We start from the raw sequence: 23,910 nt of genomic DNA on the forward strand, positions 1-23,910 counted from the left end.
CCATTTACAAAGGAGCACTTCCTAGTAATACTTTTCATGGACCTGGCACTTCACATTATATTTTTCCTCTTCTGTCTTCTCATGGCTAGTGGCACATGAGGTAGGCAAAGCATATGCTTAACGTCTGTTTTTATTGATAGATTTTCCCAGAACAGGTCTCTAGCCTGTTGCCAGAGGCTGTAGTGGACCTGCACCACATCAAGCATAACAGACCAAGGAGACTCTTCCATTATTACCGGCTGCCACAGGCATATCAGAAGGAGTAACAGGCTGATGATCAGCCTGCTTGTCCACATTATGAGCAGGCCACTAAATCCAAAAAACTCTGGTTCAGAAAACGGGTACTCCCCACTGCATCACCTTCCTAACTTTGTGTTAAACTTACTGAAGTTGCTTCTCTGAAAATTTGGACATGTAAATCGTAAATATTCCCATTTCACAGTACACAAGTTTATACTTCACTGTTTTTAGCTACGTAAGAGGTGGTTGCAAATCTTAAGACAAACTTTCTTGCCTTGATCTAATTTTATCTAGTCATTTCGTTTCAAATTAAGTATGCAGATATTGTAGAGTTCACAATTAATGTTTCAACTCAAACTGAGAATGCTACTCTAGAGTTATTAGGAAAGTCCATTCAGATGATATAAATGAAAATCCAGGAATCTTTGTAAAAGCATGTTTTTTTTCATTAATTCACTGAAGGGATAGAGAATTTATGCTGAGATAACATGGGAGATCAGGCCAATGAAGTATTGAGGCAGCATGCAGTAACACTGAATAGAGCGCAGGCAAATATCATCATTGCAATGGAAACTGGCGCAAATTACAAATCATCATAGAATCCTTATGGTGTGGAAACAGGATCTTTGGCCCAACAAGTCTACACCAACCCTCAGAGCATCCCAGTCAGACCCATCCCCTTGTAACCCACCTAGCCTACACATCCCTACACACTATGGGAAATTTAGCATGACCAATCCACCTAACCTGTACATCTTTGGACTGTGGGAGGAAACTGGAGCACACGGAGGAAACTCACGCAGACGTGGGGAGAATGTGCAAACTCCACATGGACAGTTGCCCGAGGCTGGAATCGAACCCAGGTCCCTGGCGCTGTGAGGCAGCAATGCTAACCACTGAGCCACCATGCCACCCATCTGCTGCCTGGACAAACACCTGGGTCAGTGAATAACTTGCCCTTTTAAGAATTTGCCTGGTTTCTGTTCATGAAGAACACGGAGAGAGGAGAAAGAGCGAAGTGTGTCTGTGCGTGTTTCTGTGGGTTTGTATGTCTAAGAGGTTACATGTGCCAGGGAGTGTGCTTTTATATATTGGGACAGCACTGTGGCTCAGTGGTTAGCACTGCTGCCTCACAGCACCAGGGACCCGGGTTTGATTCCAACCTTGGCCAACTGTCTGTGTGGAGTTTGCGTGTTCTCCCCATGTCTGCATGGGTTGGTTTCTCCTCCCAGTCCAAAGAGGTGCAGGTTAGGTGCATTGGCCATGCTAAATTGTCCCATAGTGTCCAGGGATGTGCAGGTCAGGTGTGTTAGCCCTGGGAAATGTAGGGTTACACAGAAAGGGTAGGTGTGGGCTTGTTGGGCCAAATGGCCTGTTTCTGCACTATAGGGATTTTATGGAATATATGAAAAAGTGATAATATAAGAATGACTGCAACAAAGCAGAGTAAAATCTACAGCGACAAGGAGAGGGAGAATGAGCGAAAGAGTGATGAACTACTAACCAAGGCACTGTTTGTCGGTCAAGGGACCATGAAATATTCACAACTCATTTTAAGGAAGCTTAGGATTCTCTGACTGACACATTGCACAACCAAACAAGTGTGGGCACCAATCTCACTTTTGTTTTGGGATCTGATTATGTATAAAAATGACTGACGTGTTTCTTTACATAAACAGTCATCTCAAAACACGCCCAAGCGATTAATTCCATATGAAGCACTGTTACCATTTCTGAGGGATGAGGCCATGGGGGACGTACTAGTTTGGGACAACATGTTTTCTAAGACAAACAGGATAAAACAGTCCCATGACTTTATCTTCCGTTTAAAACATTTGATCACTGCCTGCAAGAAATAAGTGACTGCCACAACATTGACCACAAGTAATTGACTTTAGTGTTCATTGTAATGACCATAGACCATAAGCAATACCACCCACTTTTGATTCAACCGGTAGGACATCAATGAGGAGGAGCTAGGTGTCCCTTCTGAAAGAGACGCCACTGGTATTGCACTATTGGTACCCTAAGCAAAAAAAAACTTTTAAACAACGAAGCACTGGTGACATATTCATGATGCTGGCCATGATGGGAGGTCTTCGACTGGCAGCATGGGCTAAAAAATGAGAAGTAAGAAAGGCAGGCTAAAGAGCGACGCTTTCATTCGAAAATGATCACATACCCAGAGAAAGAGTCAACAGTCCTGCAGGCGACCTTGCAGTCATAGTGCTGATTTAGTCTTTAGATGTGAACCCTGTCCTGTGTTTCATGATCACTCAGCCTACAGCATCCAACACCGAGTCTATTATATTCTGTTCCTCAGGACTGTCATCACAAAGCACACAAGTATTTGAGGTTAGAGGGTGCCATGACTGAAGTGGCACTGCCAGCAATTGAAAGCTGCCAGCCTCCAACTGGTGGGCAGGGTTTCTATCCCCCAGGCTCCAAAATCTCAACTCTGGACAGTTCAATATTGGACAGGCATTTAATCTCGTCAGGTCTCCCCAATGGAGATGACACAGGAACCCTGTCAGATCTTCAATTGCCGTAGAGTAAAGGAGCACCTGCATAGGAATAAAATGTTGGCCAAAGTATGAGAAGAGCAACAATTTTCAGAGTCGAGTGAAAAGCATGAAAGATACAAGTCTAGAAATTTGTCTGGGGTGATGAATATGAGATTAGCTATTTACATTTGGTGCCTGGTTCCGTTCCATTGCAATGAACATAACTGGAAACCTGGAGATAGCGGGAACTGCAGATGCTGGAGTCAGAGTCAATACAGTGTGGTGCTGGAGGAACACAGCAGGCCAGGCAGCATCAGATGAGCAGGAAAGTCAACATTTTTGGGTTTACATTCTTCATCAGGACCGGGGAGGGGGAAGGGAGCTGGGAAATAAATCGAGGGAGGAGGGGTGGGGCTGAGGGAAGGTAGGTGGGATGGTGATAGGTGGATGCAGGTAGGGAGTGGTGGGGATTGTTTAGTGGGATAGGTGGGGCGGATAGGTGGGAGAGAAGATGGACAGGTTGTGTCAGGTCAAGGAGGTGGGGATGAGAGGGAGGGTTTGACATGGGATGAAGCTGGGGGTGGGGAGATTTTAAAACAGGTGCATTCCATGTTTAGGCCATTAGGCTGTAGACTCCCAAGGTGGAATATGAGGTGTTGTTCCTCCAGTTTGTGAGTGGCATCATTGTGGCACTGGAGGAGGCCCAGGATGGATATGTCACCAAGGCAGAAGGAGGAGGAGTTAAAATGGTTGGCAACCAGAAGGTATTGTTGATTACAGTGTACACAGAGCAGATGCTCCACGAATCGGTCACCAAGTCTGCGCTTGGTCTCACTAATGTAGAGGAGACCACATCAAGAGCAACGGATATAGTAGACCAGGTTGGCGGACGTACACGTGAACCCCTTTCAGAGTTGGAAAGGTTGTCTGGGGAAATATCTCATTGGTGGGGGGGTCGGATTGCAGGTGGCAGAAGTGGTGGAGGAAGATGCATTGGATGCAGAGATTGGTGGGGTGGTATGTGGGGACCAGGGGAACTCTGTCCTTATTTTTGTTGAGGGGCAGGCATTTGAGGGCAGAAGTGCGGAAAATGCAAGAGGTTCAGTTGGGGACATTGTGGTTCAATGGAGGTGGGGGGGGTGAGTTGCGGCCTTGAAGTAGGAGGACATCTGGGATGTCCAGGAATGGAACGCTCCATCTTGGCAGCGGATACGGTGGAGGAATTGGGAGTAAGGGATTGCATTCTTGCAGGTGGTGTAGTCCAGGTAGCTATGGGAGTCGGTGGGTTTGAAATTGATATTAGTGCTGAGACGGTTACCGGAGATGGAGGTGGAGAGGTCCAGGAAGGGGAGGGAGATATAGGATATGGTCCAGGTGAATTTGAGATTGGGGGTGAAAGGTGTTAGTAAAGTTAACTGTTCAAACTTCTCATGGGAGCAGGAGGCAGCACCAATACTGTCAATATAGCAGAGGAAAAGATGAGGGATAGTGCCGGTGTAACAGCGGAAGAGGGACTATTCCACATACCTGCATAGCTTAGACCCATACAGGTGCCCACACGAACCCTCAAGTTTGTAGGAAGTGGGAGGAGTTAATGGAAAAGTTGTTGAGAGTAAGGACAAGTTCCATTAAGCAGATGAGGGTGTCAGTGGAGAGGCCTGGTTGGGCCTGTGGGAGATGAAGAAGCGGAGGGCTTTTAGGCCACCTGCATGGGGGAAACAAGTATACAGGGACTGGATGTCCAAGGTGAAGATGAGGTGTTGGGTGCCAGCGAATTGTAAGTCTCGGAGGAGGGGGAGGCCGTGGGTGGTGTCCCGAATGCAGGTGGGGAGTTCCTGGACCAGGGGAAAAGACAGAGTCAAGGTAAGCGGAGATGAGTTCAGTGCGGGTCGGCCAGGGCAGTCATGTTTGTGGATTTTGGGAAGGAGATAAAACCGGATGATGCGGGGTTTGGGGATGATGAGGTTGGAGGTGGTGGGTGGGAGGTCACCTGAGGTGATGACGGTGTTAACGGTCTGAGAGATGATGGTTTGGTGGTCAGAGGTGGGGTCATAATTGGGGGGGTGGGGGGGTAGGAGGAAGCGTCAGAGTTGGTGCATGGCCTCCATGATATAGAGGTCAGTGCGCCATACCACCACTGCGCGCCCCCGCTTATCCGCGGGTTTGATTGTGAAGTTGGAGCGAGTGAGAGGGGAGGAGAGGTTGGAGCGAGTGAGAGGGGAGGAGAGGTTGGAGCGAGTGAGAGGGGAGGAGAGGTTGGAGCGAGTGAGAGGGGAGGAGAGGTTGGAGCGAGTGAGAGGGGTGGAGTGAGTGAGGGGGAGGAGAGGTTGGAGCGAGTGAGAGAGGTGGAGAGATCGAGGCAATTGTTGTTGTGACGGCAGTCGGAGATGAAGAGGTTGAGGGAGGGTAGGAGGCTGTGGGGTGGTGTCCAGGAGGAGGGGGTGTGTTGGACGTGGGAGAAGGGGTCTGCAGAGGGGAGGATAAACTCCCTGTTAAAGAAATAGGCATGGAGGCAGAGGCAGTGGGAAAAGAGTTCGACATCCAGGCGTGAACATAATTTGTTGACGTGTGGGTACAGCAAATGAATGTGAGTCCTTTGCTGAGGACTAACCGTTCATCCTCAGTGAGGGAGAGGTCTGAGGGGGATGGTGAATACCCCGCAGAACTTAGGCCTGGGGCTGTTGTAGAGCTGGAGCTGGAAGTGGAGTTGGAGACTGTTTCGGGAGTGGGTGTGTGTTTGGGAATGGTAACGTGGGCAGAAGCGGAAGTAGTGAGGTGGTCAGCAGCATTAACAGAAGTGACATTGTCAATAGCGGGAGCAGCCAAGGCGACCGCGCGGTTAATGGCGCCGGACAAATTAAGGATGAGGTCGCAGATAGGGGTTGGTGTTGAGGGTGGTGCAGGAGGTCAGTGTTTAGAGGTAAGCATGAGCAAGTTTGGTGTACTTACAATCCTTGATGTAAGGGCAGAGAAAAAGCATTGGTTGAGGGTGTGGATGATGTGTAGAACGCAAAGCAGTAGAGGTCCTTTGCAAGTCTGCGAAAAAGAGGCTTTCAGCTGGGGTAGGGTTGACTGTAGTACGAGAAGATGCTGGCACATTGCTGCGAGCCTGGAGCTGAGGATCTGCAGGGAAAAACGTTTTTTGGAGGCTCTGGATGTTCTGTAGGAGCGGTTGTCATGGTTTGGTCCAAATTAGGATAGTCTGAACATTGTTTAGAGTCCATGGGGTATGAGCTGGCTATGTAGGCAGGTACTGTGAAAGGAGACATGGCTGTAGTAACGGGTTTGTTTCAGTATGTGGTTGAAGAGCTTCAGGGCAGAGGAGATCACCAGTGGGTTGCAGTGGGAGAGAGATCCACTGAGATCTTTTCAGAGGGAGGAAGAAAGTTCTTCAAGGTGGGCATCTTTGGAAGAGGCTTCACAGTAGGGTTTTCAGTCACTCAGAGATAGCAAGACACCTGTTGTTACATTGACCAGGAGGCAGACCCAATACCAATCATTTGTGTCACTGCCCAAAATTAGTTTCTACTCATCTATCTCCTGCCCTGAAACACAAAGCTAATTCTTTGTATGACATACAGTCATCATGCATGCTGTATGTAAATAAATTTAGTTCAATATGTTCCACAATTGAGGATCCTGTGGTTACTGAAAGCATTCTACTCTGGCCCCTGTGAAGGATCAGGCTAACCAAAAGCTAAGCCAACACTCACCACTGAGTTTCTTTGAACTTATTGAAGACAGGCTCCCCCCGGAAAACCCACTGGATCTGTCCTGTGAGGAGATGATTCTTGACTCAGGAACGAGCGTCGGAATCTTTGCTGTCCGCTTAGGCTGGTGACCTTATGGTGACAAAACACGTAGCAACGTTATCCAACGCCTCACATTAACTCATGCTACATGAATATCAGAAATGATGATGTTTAACATAAAACAGCTTATTTGCTTATTTTAAAACAGCATTTCGTTCTTGCTTTGGCACTTAACTGTTGAGAACAGGACATTCCCAGGTTCAAGTCCGGCTTGAGGACAGCTTAGTGTGATGGTAGATGTGGGTGAGTGAACACCTAAAAGAAACCTGACATTAAATTGAACGGGATTGATCCAAATGATGGGTCAGCTTCTTGCAATGAACTACTAAATTGGGCATGGAAGATAGATGTATCCTTGACAGAAGGCCTTTGCTTTTCACGTTTTTGTTCTTTTCTCAAAAAGCTACACTGAACAACTGAGCTATGATCCAGCCAGCAGGCCTCTGACCAAAGCCATCTCCCCACCCAATTCTAAACTGCCAGTTCCTCTCACTGGGAGCAGATAGGACTTAACCAAAACATGTTCAGTCAAATGTTAAGCTTAGCTGTTCAAAAGAATCCTTATGCAGGTTCTTATGCAATCAATATCAGATTATCAGGACAACAGACAACATCAGGATTCACATATGACTATTAAAGGTCCTCAATAATACCCGGGACTCTGCTACACTTACAACAAGGAGCCTCAAACCACCTTTTCACTGAGGTGTACAAAATTATGAAAGATTTTGAAAGAAAAGCTATTTCCAGTAGAAAGACGGACAGTCACAAGATAACACAGATAATTGGCATAAAAGTCAGCAGGAAGCGCAGAGAATTTTTTTACATTGCGAGTTGCTATGATCTGGAATAGTATCTGAAAGAGCAACGGGAGCCAATTCCATAACACCTTTCAAAAGAAAACCGGATAAATATTTGAAAAGGAATAAATTGCAGACTACAGAGAAAGAATTGGGGAGTGGGACAAATTAGATAACTCTTTCAAAAAGCCACAGTGTTCAAATGGTCTCCTTCTGTGCTGTAAAAGTCCACGATTCTATGCCTCAGGCTTTAAGAGTAAGTGAATAAATACTGAGAAACTGATCATACCTCTAAGCTATCATGAGTGAAAGCCACACTGAGATAATAGAGACACTCAGAGGAGAAAAAAAAATACGGGAAAATGCAGATAGACAATGACAAAATAATTGCACAGAGTTATCATCTCAGTGGAAACCAATACACTTTTTCTGAACAATATCTAAAATCCCAGTTACTGAAAGAATGAGGCCACAAGATTCTGTCCAAACAAAATGATATTTTCCTGTACAAGAATCAAACAAAACAAACAGTGAGTACTCTCTCAGATAACTGCCTAAAACCCAAAACTAACATGAGATAAATACAAATTAACAGGAAGATTGATTATAAACTATAAATTACACATTAAATGACAAATGCAATTAAGACAGCTCTTACAAATAGGATAGGCGGTCAAATCTCAGCCAAGGTCCTTCAAAATTCTGTCTTTTTCACAAAGAATTTCAGCTGCTCTTTTTCCTGAACTTAGCTTGAGCCCAAATTGACAGCAGTATATAAGCAACCTAAATTCCACAGGCATGATCTATACTAAAAATGGCAAACATCTGAAGAACTTCCTCAACACTGCTTTCGACCATCTGGATGGTGTTGATCCATCAACATTATCTTCAGTAAAAGCTACAGAACTATTTGCCCACTCTCAGCTTCTTGATTTATCCGACATCTTCTTCAGCCTGCCTAGATTGCATCACTAGGATCTTCTAGATCAGAATCCTTTTACATGGATTAAACCAGTTTCCACTCCCCAGAAGAACTTCTGTTGCAGTCTCAATTTCCTTAGAAACTTCCTGTCTTAGTTTTATTTCTCAGTGTTCCATATGTTTTCCCTATTCAGTTACACTCTGCCTCAAAAAATACAAGCTTTGAAACCACAGATTTCATCAGAACAGTAGTGACATAAACAGCAGCATAAGAAAAGTCCATCATTGCTGCACAGCTATAGGAAAAGAAAACGTCTATTTTGCCCATCAGCGAAGCTACAATAGAATAAATATGCATACATTGTGTGCTAGTTGGCAGAACGTACTTGTAACTGCATAACCTCGAACACATTGAAAAGTCGTATATTTATATAATGCCAATCACAACCTCAACAAGTCCCAAGTGGTTCACAGCCATAGCAGTACTTTTGAAGTGTAGTCACAGTTGTAATATAGAAAGCCTGGCAGCCAACTTGTGCACTTCAAGTTCCCACAGACAGCAATGTGATAATAAGATACTGCCAGGAAATGAACAACACCAAGAACACATAATCTAACAATCTTCCATTGATATTCAACAACATTACTATCACTTCATTTCCAACTATCCACATCCCCAAGTATCCACCATTAAGCAGAAATTCAACTGAACCAGCCAAATAAGTTCTGTAGCTACAGCAGGACAGAGACTGGAGGTTCTGCAGACAGTACCCATTCAAGACACTCACCATCCCAACAAGCAAAAATAATCCTCCATCCTGGGTCGAAATATTCAAACAGTTTTCTTAAAAGAGCACCATGGGTGTAGCTACATGATAGACTGCAACAGTTCACTGGCACCTTCTATAGGGCAGTTATGGATGGACAACAAATGCTGGTCCAGCCAGCAATACCTACATCCTCAGAAATATTTTTTTTAAAAATAACCAGACAACTAATTTTGAATGAAGTTTTTACTAACATTTAATTTCATATTGGCGAATGTATATTGAAATTTGGGATCAAAAGTTATGGGGAGAAAACAGGAGTAGCCTATTGAGTTGGATGATCAGCCATGATCGTGAAGATTGGCAGAGTAGGCTTGAAGGGCTGAATGGCCTCCTCCTGCTCCTATCTTTTATATGTTTCTATGAAATAAATATTGGTCAGGACACTGGAGACAGCTTCCCAGCTCCTCTATAAATAGTGCCACTAGATCTCTGTCATCCTCCTGAGAGGGTAGTCAAGAGTACTAAATTAACATCGCGTCTCAAAGCACTGTGGACAATGCAGCACACCTTCAGTCCTGCAATGAACACTCAGTCTAGTTGAGATGCCTACGTCTGTATAATGTAATGATGCACAAAGTGCAGGCTCAGAGTTAAGTGGCCAACAACAGGAAATTATCACTTGACCCAGATCTCCCAAATTGGCTTTTATTCAGGCACTCATTTAGTTTCAGTTCCAACAGACAAGCAATTGCTTGCTGCGGCTTGCAGAATCTGATCTGAGTCTATTAACTGTTGTTATGAAATCCAAACATCCAACATCTGCTCAGGCTGAAAAGGACCTTGTAGTGGGAGGGGGAAAAGCCAATAGTTGTGATTCCACCTTCATAAGTAGGTCTAGGAAAAGAGTGTCTGCTTACAGAGTATGAGGAGATGGGCCTGAAAGTAAACAGCAGAAGATCAAACGTTATAATCTCTGGACTATCATTGGAGTTGCAAACAAATTGGTATTGGGTACTTATTGGATAACAGGGATGTATAGAGGAGTTTAAACTAAAAAGTGGGGCAAGAGACCAAACGTGGTAAAATGTAATACATCAAAGTCTAGAGAAAAGTTAAGACAGGAATGGGAAATGCAGGTCAGGAAATAGCAGGAGGGACAGAGAGAAAGAAACCTAGGAATACACCAACAAGTAAGAGCATTTTTAACAAAAAGAACAAAAAGTCAAAATTAAAGGTTCTATCTGAATGCCTGTAGCATTCCTAACAAAGTAAACAAATTGGAGTGTGCATTTGAAGCAAACAATTCTGATTTGATAGCCATTACAGAAACATGAATTCAGGATGACAAGGGTTGGGTTTTGAATATTGAGAGGTTATGTGGCATTCAAGAAAAATAGGAAACTAGGTAAAGGTGAAGGGGTAGCACTGCTAATGAAGGATGACATTTGTGCAATAGTTGGGGATGGCCTTGGTTCAGTTTATCATGATGTGGAATTGGTTCGGGGGGGAAATGAGGGATAGTAGGGGAAAAATGTCAATAATGGGAGTGATCTACAGACCTCCAAACAGTAACCACGATATGGGACGAAGTATACAAGAAGGAATATTAGATGCTTCTGACTAAAAGGACAGCAGATATCATGGGTGACTTTAATCTACTTTTAAACTTGAAAACTTAGACTGGGTTTCATAGCCTGGATGAGGACTTTGTGCTTTTGAGATAGTTTCTTAAAGCAGCCTGTTTGGAACCAAATAGACAGCAGGTCATATTTGACTTCGGTATTGTGTAATGTGCCATGATTAATGAATGACCTCAGATTTAAGGCAATCATAGGTAGCAGTGACTACAATATGACTGATCTTTGTATCCAGTTTGAAAGGGAGAAAGGGGAGAACTAGTGTTTTAGGCCTAAATAAGGACAACTACGTTGGCCTGAAAGCTGAACTAGCAAAAGCGAACTGACATACTAGTTTAGGGTCAGATCAATAAAGGCACAGTGGCAGACACTTAAGGGAATACTTTGGAGTACTGAGAATGTCTTCCTGCTACAACAAGAAAATATTAAAGAGAGCACCCACCACAGTTAACTGAAGAAGTTAGGAAAAGCATCAAACTTAAAGAAAAAGTGTACAACTGACCTAAGATGAGTAGAGGTCAGACAATTGGTCTGAATATAAAGAACAGCAGAGAATGACTAAAAGGTTAATCAGGAGGAAAAAATTAGAGTACAAAACGATGCTAGCTAGGAATATAGAATGGAGAGCTGGGATTTCACATGTATTTAGAAGGAAATGAGTGAGTTGAATCTTGGTCCTCTAGAGAGTGAAAATTGGAGTTTAATAATAGATAATAAGAAAATGGTGGATTAAACTAAGAAATATTTCCCTTCTGTCGTCGCTACAGGGAATACAACAAACATTCTAGCAATCATTAAGTCAGCAGGTGAAAGGGAGAGAGGAACATAGCAAAGTTACAATTGCAAGAGAAGTAGTACAAAGCAAACTGATGGAGCGGGAGCCGACAAGTCTAAGAGTCCAGGTGGGCTTCATCTGAGGGTCTTACATGAGATAATGGGCATGTTGGTGTTAATTTTCCAAAGTTTCCTAGATTTGGGAAAGATTTCATCAGACTGGAAAGTAGCATGTAGTTCATGATGGAGAGGGAAACATATCAGCATGGATAGAAAACTGGCTGGCTGACAGCTAACAGAGTATGTATAAATGAGTCTTAGTCTGATTGACAGGATGTGACAGCTCGGGTCTCCCTATTCCAGAAGGCAGGGAGGGAAAAAAGCTAGAAAGTATAGGCCATTAAGCTTGATGTTTATCATGGGGAATGTCTTGGAATCAATCATTAAGGAGAATATAACTGCACACTTCATAAAGCTCAAGATAATAGGGAAGAGTCAGCATGGTTTTGCCAAAGGCAAATTATGTTTAACCAATTTATTAGAGTTCTTTGAAGCAGCAGCACATGCTGTGGATAAAAGGGTATGTACTGTACTTGAATTTCAAGAGACATTTGATAAGGTTATTACAGAAAATAAAAGCTCATGATAGCCGGGATGACATATTAGCATGGATAGAAAATTGGCTGGCTGGTGGATAACAGAGTATGCATAAATAAGTCTGTGTGTTATTGGGAGGGTGTGATAACTGGAGTCCCAAATGGGTTGGTTCCATGGTTTACAATTCACATTAATGGCTTAGATGAGGGGAATGAAGGCATGCTAGCTAAATTCGGAGATGGCACCAAGATAGGTAGGAAAGTATGTTGTGAAAAATACATAAGGAAGTTAGCGTTAGGCATAGATTGATTGAATGAATGGACAAAATTCTGGCAGTTGGAATTTAATATGGGAAAATGTGAAATTGTTCACTTTGGCTGAGAGAATAAAAAAGTGTATTACTTAAATGGGGAATGACCACAAAATTCCAAGGTTCAGAGTGAATTAGGTGTTCTGCTGCATGAGTGAGGTCTATTTACAGGTGTAAGCAAATAGTCAGCAAGGCTAATGGAATGCTATCCTTTGTTACAAGAGAAATTGAACATAAATGTAAGGATAAAATACTTCAGTCATGCAGGGCATTGGTGATGCCACATCTCAAATACTGTGTGTAATTTTGATCTCCTTATTTAAAGTGGGGTGAAACAGCTTTGGAGATGGTTCAGACAGGGTTTACTAGATTGATACCTAAAATGAGGATTTGTTTGACAGGCTGAATTTGTTTCCACAAGAGTTTAGAAGAGTAAGGGATGACTTGATTGAAACTCATAAGATCCTGAACATTCTTAATATGGTGGGCAAAGAAAGGATGTTTCCTCTGATGGCTGAGTCCAGAAATAGGGAGCACCGTTTTAAAATTAGGGGATGCCCTTCCAGGACAGAGATGAAGAGATGGGTGAATTTGGAACTCTGCCTCAGAAGGCAGTGGAAGTGTGATCACTGATTATTTCTAAGACACAGGTGGATATATTTTTGTTAGGCAATGAATTTGAATTGGTGGAACTTGAAAGACAAACAGGTCAGCATGCATGGCAAGGCAGGCTAAAGTGACTGAATGGTCTATTTCTGATTCCTATTTGAACAGCACCGTCGAAACAGATTTACACCTCAGTTAACTGCAAGTGCACAGAAAAGTTTTTGTTTTTTTCTTGATCCTCTAATGGGATGAGTGTGTCATTGGCAAGGCAAGCATTTGTTGTCTATCCCTAAATGCCTTTAACTGAGTGGCTTGCTGAACTATTTTAGAGAGAGTTGAGAGTCATCCAGATTGGTGTGGGTCTGGAATCACATGTGGATCAGTCGTGGTAAGGATAGCAGATTTCTTTCCCTAAAAGCTGTTAGTGAATTACATGGGTTTTCACAGCTATCAATAATAGTTTAACAATAACTAGTATTGAGACTAGTATAATATTCCAGATTATTTATTGAATTCATACTCCAGCAGGACTTGTGGTGGGATTTGAACTAATGTCCCCAGAACATTAGCCTGGGTTCTGTCATTGTGACATTACCACTACATCAACTCCCCCAACAACAAACTGTTATCTTTCTCAAAACACGACTGACATGGTCTTTCAATTTCTAACACAGCACGTCCTTTGCATGCTGATATTTTTCTGATTGAATGGCCAGTCATCCATGGGAATTTAATTTAGTTTTTAAGATCAATTCTGTTCTAGCTTGCCGTGCTCACTGGAGCAGGTTAAACTAGATCTCAATTTGCCTTATTCTATATGTATCAATAAGCCTTAATATAGATGGTATCAAAAGGTAGAGACCGCAGTTTATGTTCAGGACTGTATTATCAAAATCATGCAGTGAATAATTCACAAAATTGACAACATTAAAATCTCTATTTTAGCACAATGATAGCTATTAGGTCTCCTATAAGTCTCAAATTTACAAATCTCACCTGAAGTGGTTCCAGTGTGCCTATTTCCTCAACCCTAGCAACCTCTACATCTGCTTAATGAGGCCTTAAAAAGCACTCCCCTGTCCTTTATTTCTATCTGTGTCAGTTGTGGCTCAGTTGGTAGCACTTTTACTTTTAGGGCTACAAGGTTCCACTTCAAATCCCAACTGTGAATTGCAAACGAAATTCAAATTTGACACTCTCATGCAGTACTGAACATGTTTTGAACTATGGGAGGTGTTAGCTTTCAGATGAGACATTAAACCAAAGTCCTGTTGGCCAGTTCAGGCAGCTATCAAAAGCTCCCAAATCGTTATTACAAAGACGAACATAAAAGATATCCCAGTATCCTGCCCAATAATGCTTAATCAAAATCACAGGGTATCAGTTTATTACAGTACTGTACATGGGGGTTTGCTGTTGCAATTTTTTTTATTTGCTTTAACCTTTATCCCTAAGTTCTGAAATTATCTCTCATTCTTTAAAATTTACCTCTTGGGACAAGCATTTGGTCACTTGTCCCAGTACGCAGCTCAGCATCAAAAACTTTTTAACAGGACTTTAGAAGTCCCAGCATTTTATTCTGCTCATGTTGCAATTTCAGTGCAAGAGGTCGTACTATTGCTGCTGCTTCAAACATTTGCTGTCACTTTCAACTGCGTTGTCAGCGCAAAGTAAACCAGATTCCTCAAGCCTGCCCTACCAATCATGCTGATCTGTTTGTCTTCCAAATTCCATCAATTCAAATTCCTGCCTAACAAAAGTTTATCCACCTGTCTTAGAAATATTCAATGACCTTGCTTCACCTTCGAGACATCCCAGAGCCAGGTTAAGAAATGGATTTATTTCTGTCACATCCCAAGGCAGCCAGTGCAGAACAGTATTTGAAATTTACAACAGGACTTCCCAAGGTGGGGGTGGGGACCCCAAGTGGATTGCAAACAAAAGTTTGGGGCCATGAACTTTGAGGCAGGAATGACCACTGTAGAACTGTAACCAAGTTATAACCGTTATAATGTTTCTGCTCTCACAGCCACAAATCTTTCCCCCACCTCAACTCCACATCCACCCTCATTCTCTCACTTTTCACTGAGGGAGTCACAATAACTTTCAAGCCACAGAAAGGGATCACTGTGAAAAAAATGGTTTGGGAAGCACTGATCAAGAGCTCTGTCACTAAAGCAGCAGCTTTAAGTGGTCTGTGTTCCTGTACAGCACTGTGGATTCAATGTCACTTCCCTGGTAAAGACTGTCCCTGGTATGCATGGAAAGAAAGACACGACTGTCTCATGCACATTTTGTTTTTCCCTCTGATGCACAGCCGGGTTGGCTGCCCCACCGCTGGCAGCCAACACTTTAAAAGAATAAATGTAAACGGAACATTAAAGCTGCAGGAGACAGGGTTTATCCGTGGGTCTTAGTGGGATCAATTTTGCTTGTAACACATTGACTGAACATTTTGCTCCCCTGTGAATGTTTGTGCTCCTTTTGGTGAGGAGTCTCAGTGTTGGGAACAGAGCACACCAGCACTGTTTCAGATCTAAGCACTCCCAAGTTAATACACAGTCTCGTTAGCTACAGAGTAAAGTCACATTTTTCCAGCAATGCATTGCACCTCAATCTCAAGGCAATCCATCATTTCACTTTCTTTTCCATCTTTTACACCTTACAAACTCTTAACTATAAATGCTAATTTGCCAACAAATTGCATTTGTTCAGAAGACTGTGCCAGTCATGAGAGCAAGACTTTTATCCAGCCACACAGGGTGAGAACCAAAGGATAGTGTGCTAATCCACTACAGTATCTAGCATCCACAAGGGTGTATTTTCTACTCCCCACCCCTCCTCAATTTAATGAGAAACAATGTTCAGCATAGAAATAGCTCATTAATCAATATCCCTTGTCTTCTTTTGGAGAATTGCAAGTGGACAAGAATGAGCAGCAATGAATTCAAGTGAGCCAATATTCCATAGGTAGGCAGCCTCTGCATGCAGTTCCATGAGAGTTTAAACGGGATGACCTGAAAAAGGGAAAACGGTGCAGGTTCCACAATAAGTTCACTCATTCAGCCATCAGCTGGATGTTGAATTAATGCTCCCTACTGAACAGCAGGAAAGCCAACATTGCAGGTGACTAGCTTTGCTTAAAGCCAACCTACACCCTCTAAATGGAGAGAGGCATTGTAACCATAGAGATAGAAGGTGGCAGGAAATTGAAGCAGAACTAGGCCTGCCTCTGCCATTTGATAAGGACATGACTGAACTTCAGATCAACTCTGTTTTTCCATCCTCCTCTGATTTTCCTTCATTCCTAAATATCTATCAGCTTCAGTCTTGAATGTATGGTCAGATTGTTCAGCCTGACACAGTTCACAGATGGCCAGACACCTGATTCTCCAGATGGTCCAGACTGAAAGCCTGACTGGGCTCCAAGAATCACTAATGGATTAATTCAGCAGGGGTCTGATTCCACAGGTAGAAATGCAATATTTGCTTTGTCTAACTGAGAACTTTGTGAAGTTATAGTTTGGGTTTTTAATTGAAATCTTTTTTTACGACGTAAAACTGTTTTTTTGACAAAATTAAGAGGAGTAAAGCATGTGGTATTGATTCTATAAATTCTCTGTGTGATTGACATTCTTATAGGGGTATATAAGTAACTTCTTTTCAGAGGTGATTTTTGAATGAATTTTTTTCAAGTACAATTCAAGATTTGCCAATGCGATTACAGCAAACTTTGTTTTAACCAACACCTTATAAACCAGCAGTCTCGACAAACCAGTAAAAATTATATACCTGAAATACCATAAGTTTACTGTGTAATTGTTATCTCTGTGATATCCGAATAGTCAGTTAAGGGAAAGAGTGAGAAGGCTGTCTGCAGTAAGTTTTATTTAAGGCAAAGTTGCATTATTATTTAAGTGATTTATGCTGTAAATAAAGTATAACAGTGATGTGTACACCTATAACAGTGATGTGTACACCCCTAACATTACATTTCGACTACTTAGTATGTGTTTTTTCATTGATTATGTGGACCTCTTGATCAATCAGAAAATTTGATCAACTGGAATGCTCCTGGTCCCATAGGTGCCAGTTATTAAAAGGTTTGCAGTATACGGGTTCATTGGCTCTAAATTGTATATTTGAGTGGGTGGGCATGGAGGATGCAGTGAGAAGTGTTGGAAGTGAAATTGAGGGCACACAGGGGTCATAGTAATAACATGGGAGGAACTGAGGAATGTGAGGTGAGAGGGCTAGATGATATTGTAGCCTTTGACACAACTGAGATAAAATCCAAGAGAAGCAAAGCAGGCCTTGTAACCAACCTGCCTTAGCACTCACTGCCTCCCTGACCACATTCAAATTGCTTCCAGGGTCAGCGTGTCTGATGTGATCCTGCCTCCACCTCCCCATAGGTAAAATAGGAACCATTTATACAAAGACAGGTCTGTCAAGTCCATGTTGTAGCCTCCCACTCCCTTTATGTTGCTCCATTTTCTCTGGTATCTCCTCTGTCTGCTCATGGTCCCACTCCTCAGCCTCTCAGCTGATAGACTGTGGTGAAGGCTGTTCCCTCATAGTGACCTCCCTTTTCTTTCAAGATGCCAGTTATAATTTCAATGAAAGCCTGAACAGAAGCAGAGGCAAACAAAGTGAAAGCCTTGGTTACTTTGTCAGCCGCTGGCGAAGTTTTTCTGGCCCTGTTTCTCACAACCTTTTTTTGCCAAGCTAAGATATTCCATATGTTAGTGCTGGTCAAAATTGTGGTAAGGACATTGCTACATAATGGCCCAAGGGGAATATAGTATCAGCTAAATAGCCTTTACCATTCTGCCTTCTCCACCTCCTTCCTCTTCTCACAGATTATCTTACTGTGTGTGGTCTTTTGCCATTCTCCCAGCCTTAGTCAATTCTCAGAGGAAGTTCTACCAGACCATCCCTCCCCAGTAACAGTTTCAGTCAGCACACTATCTGATATGACATAAGTTGCATTTGTTAACACCGGAACTGCAGAGGGTATGCTCATTCCACGTGCAGTTACAATGCCTATAATGACATAGCTAGAAATGTCCCACATCACCAAAGGTGGTACCAATCAAATCAGAAAAGAACGGTCTCTGTCATGTCAATCACAATCCCCACTCACTGTGCTGCACCCAACCTTTCGCCTCCTCACTTGCCACCCTCAGTGAATGGGAGGTGAGCAGTTTGAGAGTGGGGTGGCATGAGGTTTAATGAGCAGAGTGGCAATTGAGGCAGTGAGAGGATTGGTAGCAGAGGCAGACGGGAGGTGGGCAGCGGGTCCCAGTGAGAGATAGGAAGTGTGCAGCAAGGGTTCAATGAACAAAGGGCTCACAACAATTATATTAGCAATGGGAGGAGCCACACGTGCCACTGGATTGATTGGGGACCAAGTCAATATCAAATAATAGTGATGACAAAATCAGTAATGCAAGGCCAAATGGACCAATTCCAGTAAAGCTTTTCAAACTTTAGAAAAAGGTCTAAAACACTAAATAATTGCATCTGTAGCCAGATTAAATAATCAGGCAACTGACCAGGAAGTGGTTCACGATTCAATTTGAAGTGTGGTTACGGTGTTTGATCCATCATGCTGTTTCACATCGTGGTAAATCGTGATTAAGACTAGGTATTGGCTAGTGTGTGGAATTCCGAAGTGGTAGTGACTCCAAAGTAGTGTTGCACACTAATTGGGCTTTCACATCTCTGTTCTACATGCTGTCGAAGGCTGTTAGGCACATAAACCCCTTTCCATGATGGCAATCCAAGCTCTTCCTTTTAAGAATATGCATGCACATCCTAAGTTCCATTTTACATTAGCTGGCTGTATAGTGTCTAAATAAAGGTCCAGTTTAACAATGAGGTATTGAATCTGCCATAGGATACCAGCTGAATGTGTGATGAGTAATAGGTGTCCCCTTCCCTCCTACGTATATTTAGGAAAATTGTCTGCATCAAAGCCCTTTTTACTGCACTGTATGGTATCAGTGAGCATGGTTTTCTCACTCTCTTTCACAGCTAGACAACTGCAGGTCATATTCAATTAGTAAATACGATCATGTACACCAGATAGTCACAAGGTACAAGCCATTGTAATGAAGGTGCCCCCACTTGCAGAGGAGGCTGAACAGAGACACAATTACTATTAGAAGGAGGCTCTGAATATTAGAAGGGCTTCATGTTCTAATTCCTGGCATGGAAACATTTCATTTCACCAGTGTAAAACCAAGCATAGGGAATATGACAATGTATTGAAAGCTTATGGGTGTTTTATGTGGATTTGCAATGGCAACAGTCAAAATATTTGTATTGGCAAAGTAAGTGAAGTTAATGAAGTCACAAAACACTGCTGTTCACTTTGAATGTTGAAATATACAACTAAAAGCTTAATGAATTATTAAAACTTAGATCTAGGGCTGGTGGCATTGCCTTAACTTCTTGCGTTAACAAAGTGAGATTGGAAGGCAAAGATCCTAACCAACCTCTGCTGTTTGATTGCAATTTTAACTCAGGAGCAGCTCATGTTCCAGGTCAATGGATTATGAATGAAGTGTAACTGCAGCATTGTCAAGGATTTGCAGTCACGGAAATAACCTGGAGCTACAGTCATTTCACTTAAAAAGATCAAGCTTGAAATGAACTGAAACCCAAAGATTCTCCAGGAAGCAAGCCAAGTTGCATTCACTAATGGGAATATTTTACTGAGGGTGTTGACTTCTTAAAGTCTGTTGTGAATTGAACCATGTTTCTGTGTCTTGCAAACATGCAGTTGCCAATCCAAAGACAAACAAAATCTATTGTGTACTGATGTTACAATTATGAGGTAAAAAGAATGTCATGTTTCAGGACTGTATCTCTAATCTAAGGTCAAATGAAAGGCCTGTTCCAAAATTTGCCTGGCTGGTTTGATTATTAAAGATTGAAGGGGAACCAGATGGTTTTAGCAGGAAAAAGTTATAAAATGCTCCTCCTGGAAATAATGCCAACATCCGTTATAACAGCAATGAATAGACTATAAGTCTCCAAAGTTCCAAGCAAGTGTTGAAAATGTTGAGTTGTAAAAAGTTACATTTTAAATTGTCTGTTTACTTCCAAGATGAAAAAAACACTGAGGTCTCAACGATAGCATAACAGCATTTCTACCTGGATACAATGTCCATGCAGTTCACAATGCTATGGCAATGAGCTTCAAGAAGGGAAAGCCTTCTACAATATCCCTAAAAACTCACAAAATTAGACTAGCAGGATTGAGAAAAATATCAGCCAGAGGCTGAAAGTCTCTATGACTTAGTGCACAGAAACGAGAGTGGAAATTTGTGCTTGGACTGAAACCACCAAATATGTGAGGATTAAAACGAGGGTGAAAGACTCATCAAGTTTGCACCAGAGACAGAACTGTCAGGAAACACCCTTACCATGAAGACATTTTTAGGGTTAAAAGTAACTACACTGGGAAAGGTGAGGTACAAAAGTAATTTCTCCAGAGCTAAGAATCACTTTAGACTGGATTCCAGCAAAATCAAATGACTACTTGATTTGATTTGATAGTTCTGAGGAAGGGTCACTCAACCTGAAATGGTGACTCTGATTTCTCTCCACAGATGCTGCCAGGCCTGCTGAGCTTTTCCAGCAATTTCTGTTTCTGTCTTTGATTTGATTTTATTTCAGAACAGGGTAAAGTACACCTGTGAGGTGTTTTATTTTACATTCATTTATGGGAAATGGATGTTACTGGCCAGGCTAGCATTTATTGCCCATTCTTAGTTGCTCTTGAGAAAGTGGTAATGTGCTGCCTTATTGAACTACTGCAGTACATGGACATTTGGGTACACTCACAGTGCTATCAGGAAGGGAGTTCCAGGACTTTGACCCAGCAACAGTGAAATAACAGTGATATTATTCCAGGTCATGATCGTGGGCAGCTTGGAGGGGAACTTGCAAGTGATGATATTCCCTTGCATTTTATGCCCTCGTCCTTCTTCATTGTGCTAAATTAAAAAGTTGCCTACTATAATACTTACTGTCAGTGGTGCTTTCAGTTAGTTTGTTACAGGAAAGTCTTTAAAAACATTAAATCCAATCAAGTCATCCTTTCAGCTGTTAACCAAAAGTTCAGATTTCTATTTTTAAAATTATTGGTATCTACAGGGATTGGAACAACAACTTAACCACATCTGACATTAAAATCTCCTGCAGTTCAATGTTCATGAAGCTCTCTGCTCGTTAACTATCCCGCTGAGCCTGATGATAAAAAAAACGAAAAAAACTGCAGATGTTGTAAATCAAAAACAAAAACAGAAATTGCTGGAAAAGCTCAGCAGGTCTGGCAGCATTTGGGGAGATAAGTCAGAATTAACATTTCAGGTTGAACAACTCTTCGTCAGAACCCGAATGCATGCTCAGCTTTCTTCTTCATGCTGAGGTGAGCTTCAGACTTCACGTGGGCCACCAGTAAGACTAACTCTTCCACTTCTGCATCACTGCCTCTTTGCACCACTCTTCATCTTTGCAATCTTGAGAAGTATTTTTCAAAAACAGTATTCCTCTGGCAAACCCTATCAACTATTGAAATTTTCACAGTGTTATGTGGCAGTGTTCCATATTTCCACAACACTTCCTGACATCACTGCTGAACAAACTAACTCTAATTTAACATTATGCCCTCTTAAGCTGGATGCTTCCACCAGAGAAAATAGTTTCTATTCTCTGTATCACATTCTTTAATCATCTTAAACCCTTCAGTTATACCACCCCCTAATCTTCGATTCTTGGGGAATATAAACCTGATATATGCATTTAGTCCTCATTTCTTAATCCTATCAGTCTCTCTTTCAGTCTGGCAAATCTATCCACTCCTGGGACAAAATGTTCTCTCTTCCTCCAGTAAAAGATTGCTAAACCCTGTGGTCTTCAGTCTCGCCTCCTTTCTTTCTATCCTTCCTATTCATTGTTCACTTCAACTTGACAAATGCTGTGTAAATAAGTTACTATTGTATTTGCCTCAGTGCAATTAGCAATTGAACGTGCAGAAATAAATCACTGTTCACCTTCAATGCATGTTGATTGAATGTTTGAATTTGCACCATATGTTCTTCTTCCAAGGACAGAATTTGTCCAGTACAAAGCTCTCGCACAGTCAGCACACCGGGAAATTAATACTGTAAGTCACTCTAATCCATCCAAATCATGTATACACTGAGCAAATCACTGTAAAGCTTGCACGCCTGAGGACAGCAGAATCTGTTGAATTAGTGGAACCAGTAGAGCAGGAGGGCAGGTCAATTAGATAATAAGGGGGGAAGAGTTGGAGGCTGCAATTCTTATTAGATGCACACCCTTGGCAGAAAGTAGTCATTTTCTCTGTTTTCGTCAGCCACACTGAACCTTTTAGCAGTCATTATTTTTAACATGAATGGTTAGCCTTCATTCCTTCCAGCTAAATAATGAAAAAGAAAGCTGTTGTCTCCATTTGCTTTAACAAGACCCTCAGGACCTGCTAATAAAATATTTTAAAATATTAAATGCAATTAAGTGCTCAGTCAGCCATGATCATATTTACATGGGGGTGGGGGGTGTAGAATGAGACAGGGTCAATGGATTGCATGGCCTTCTCCTGTTCTTTAGTCAGGGGAGCAGACAGGCATCTCTGAAGACGAAGATGTGACTCAGGATTGTGTACTGCCTCCCTGGTGCCACAGTCAGGGATGTCACTGAATGGCTGCAGGGCATCCTAAAGGAGAGGGTGAGATAACAAGGTGTAGAGCTGGATGAACACAGCAGGCTAAGCAGCATCAGAGGAGCAGGAATGCTGCTTGGCCTGCTGTGTTCATCCAGCTCTACACCTTGTTATCTCAGATTCTCCAGCATCGGCAGTTCCTACTATATTTAAAGGAGAGGGTGGTGAGTTAGAGATTGTGGTACATGTTGGTACCAATGATATGGGTAAAGTGAGGAATGAGATTTTGTACCAAGAATTCAGGGAGCTGGGCAGTAGATTAAAAAGCAGGACCTCAATGGTTGTAACCTCTGGATTCCTCCTGGTGTCATGCGCTGGTGAGTTTAGAAATAGGAAAATAGGACAGATGAATGTGTGGGTCAAGAGGTGGTACAAGGGGGAGGGTTTTAGATTCCTGGATCACTGGGACCATTTTTGGAGAAAGTGGAACATGTACAAACAGGATGGTTTGCACATTGGTACCAACATCCTTTCAGGTAGGTTTGCTAGTGCTGTTGGAATGTGTTTAAACTAGTTGGGTAGAGGGAGGGGACACAGGATATCAATGAAACAGCGATACATTATGCTCCAGCAAAGGAAGCAACTCAGAGTGAGTTCAGCTATGTTAAGTGTCAAGAGAGTAAGGCAAGGCTGGATGGTCTTTAACACTAGTAGTGTAATAGGTAAGACTAATGAGTTAATGTGTGGATTGACACATGGGAGTATGATATTGTTGCCATCTCAGAAACATGTTGAGGGAAGGGCTGGACTGGCAACTCAACATTCTGGGGTATAGGATCTATAGGCAAGACAGAGGAGGGCGTAAAAATAGTGGTAGTGTAGCATTATTAATTAAGGAGTCAATTACTGCAATAAGGAGAGATGGTATCTTGGAAGGGTCCTCAAACGAGGCTTTATGGGTAGGACTTGGGGGGGCAGCTACATTGCTGGGAATGTATTATACGTCTCCAAAGCATCAGTGGGGAGTACAGGAGCAAATATGTAGACAGTTCACAGGGGTGTGTAAGAGTAATGATTGGGTAGTTATACTAAGGGATTGAACTTTCCCAACATAAATTGGGATAGTCATAGTGTTAAAGGTTTAGAGTGGATGGATTTCTTGAAATGTATCAAGAGGAGTTTTTTGTATCAATACATAGAAGGCTTAACAATGGATGGTGCAGTGCTGGATCTGGTTCTAGG

The 23,910-nt window shown here is 42.4% G+C and overlaps 1 protein-coding gene across 5 annotated transcripts in view; it reads right to left on the reverse strand.

Moving 5' to 3' along the window:
- The window catches only part of nphp4 (nephronophthisis 4), a 342,957-nt gene that overhangs the window by 52,239 nt on the left and 266,808 nt on the right, over positions 1-23,910 (reverse strand). For all 5 annotated transcript variants that reach the window (XR_007265309.1, XM_048615154.1, XM_048615157.1 and 2 more), the window contains one exon: positions 6,458-6,586. Coding sequence is in view for 4 of the 5 variants with exons in the window: in XM_048615154.1 (XP_048471111.1) it covers positions 6,458-6,586 (129 nt within the window). In the remaining variant the exon portion in view is untranslated. The remainder of the gene's footprint in view (positions 1-6,457; positions 6,587-23,910) is intronic.

Source organism: Rhincodon typus, chromosome 31 (assembly GCF_021869965.1).
Source record: "Rhincodon typus isolate 14 chromosome 31, sRhiTyp1.1, whole genome shotgun sequence".
Taxonomy (NCBI): Eukaryota; Metazoa; Chordata; class Chondrichthyes; order Orectolobiformes; family Rhincodontidae; genus Rhincodon; species Rhincodon typus.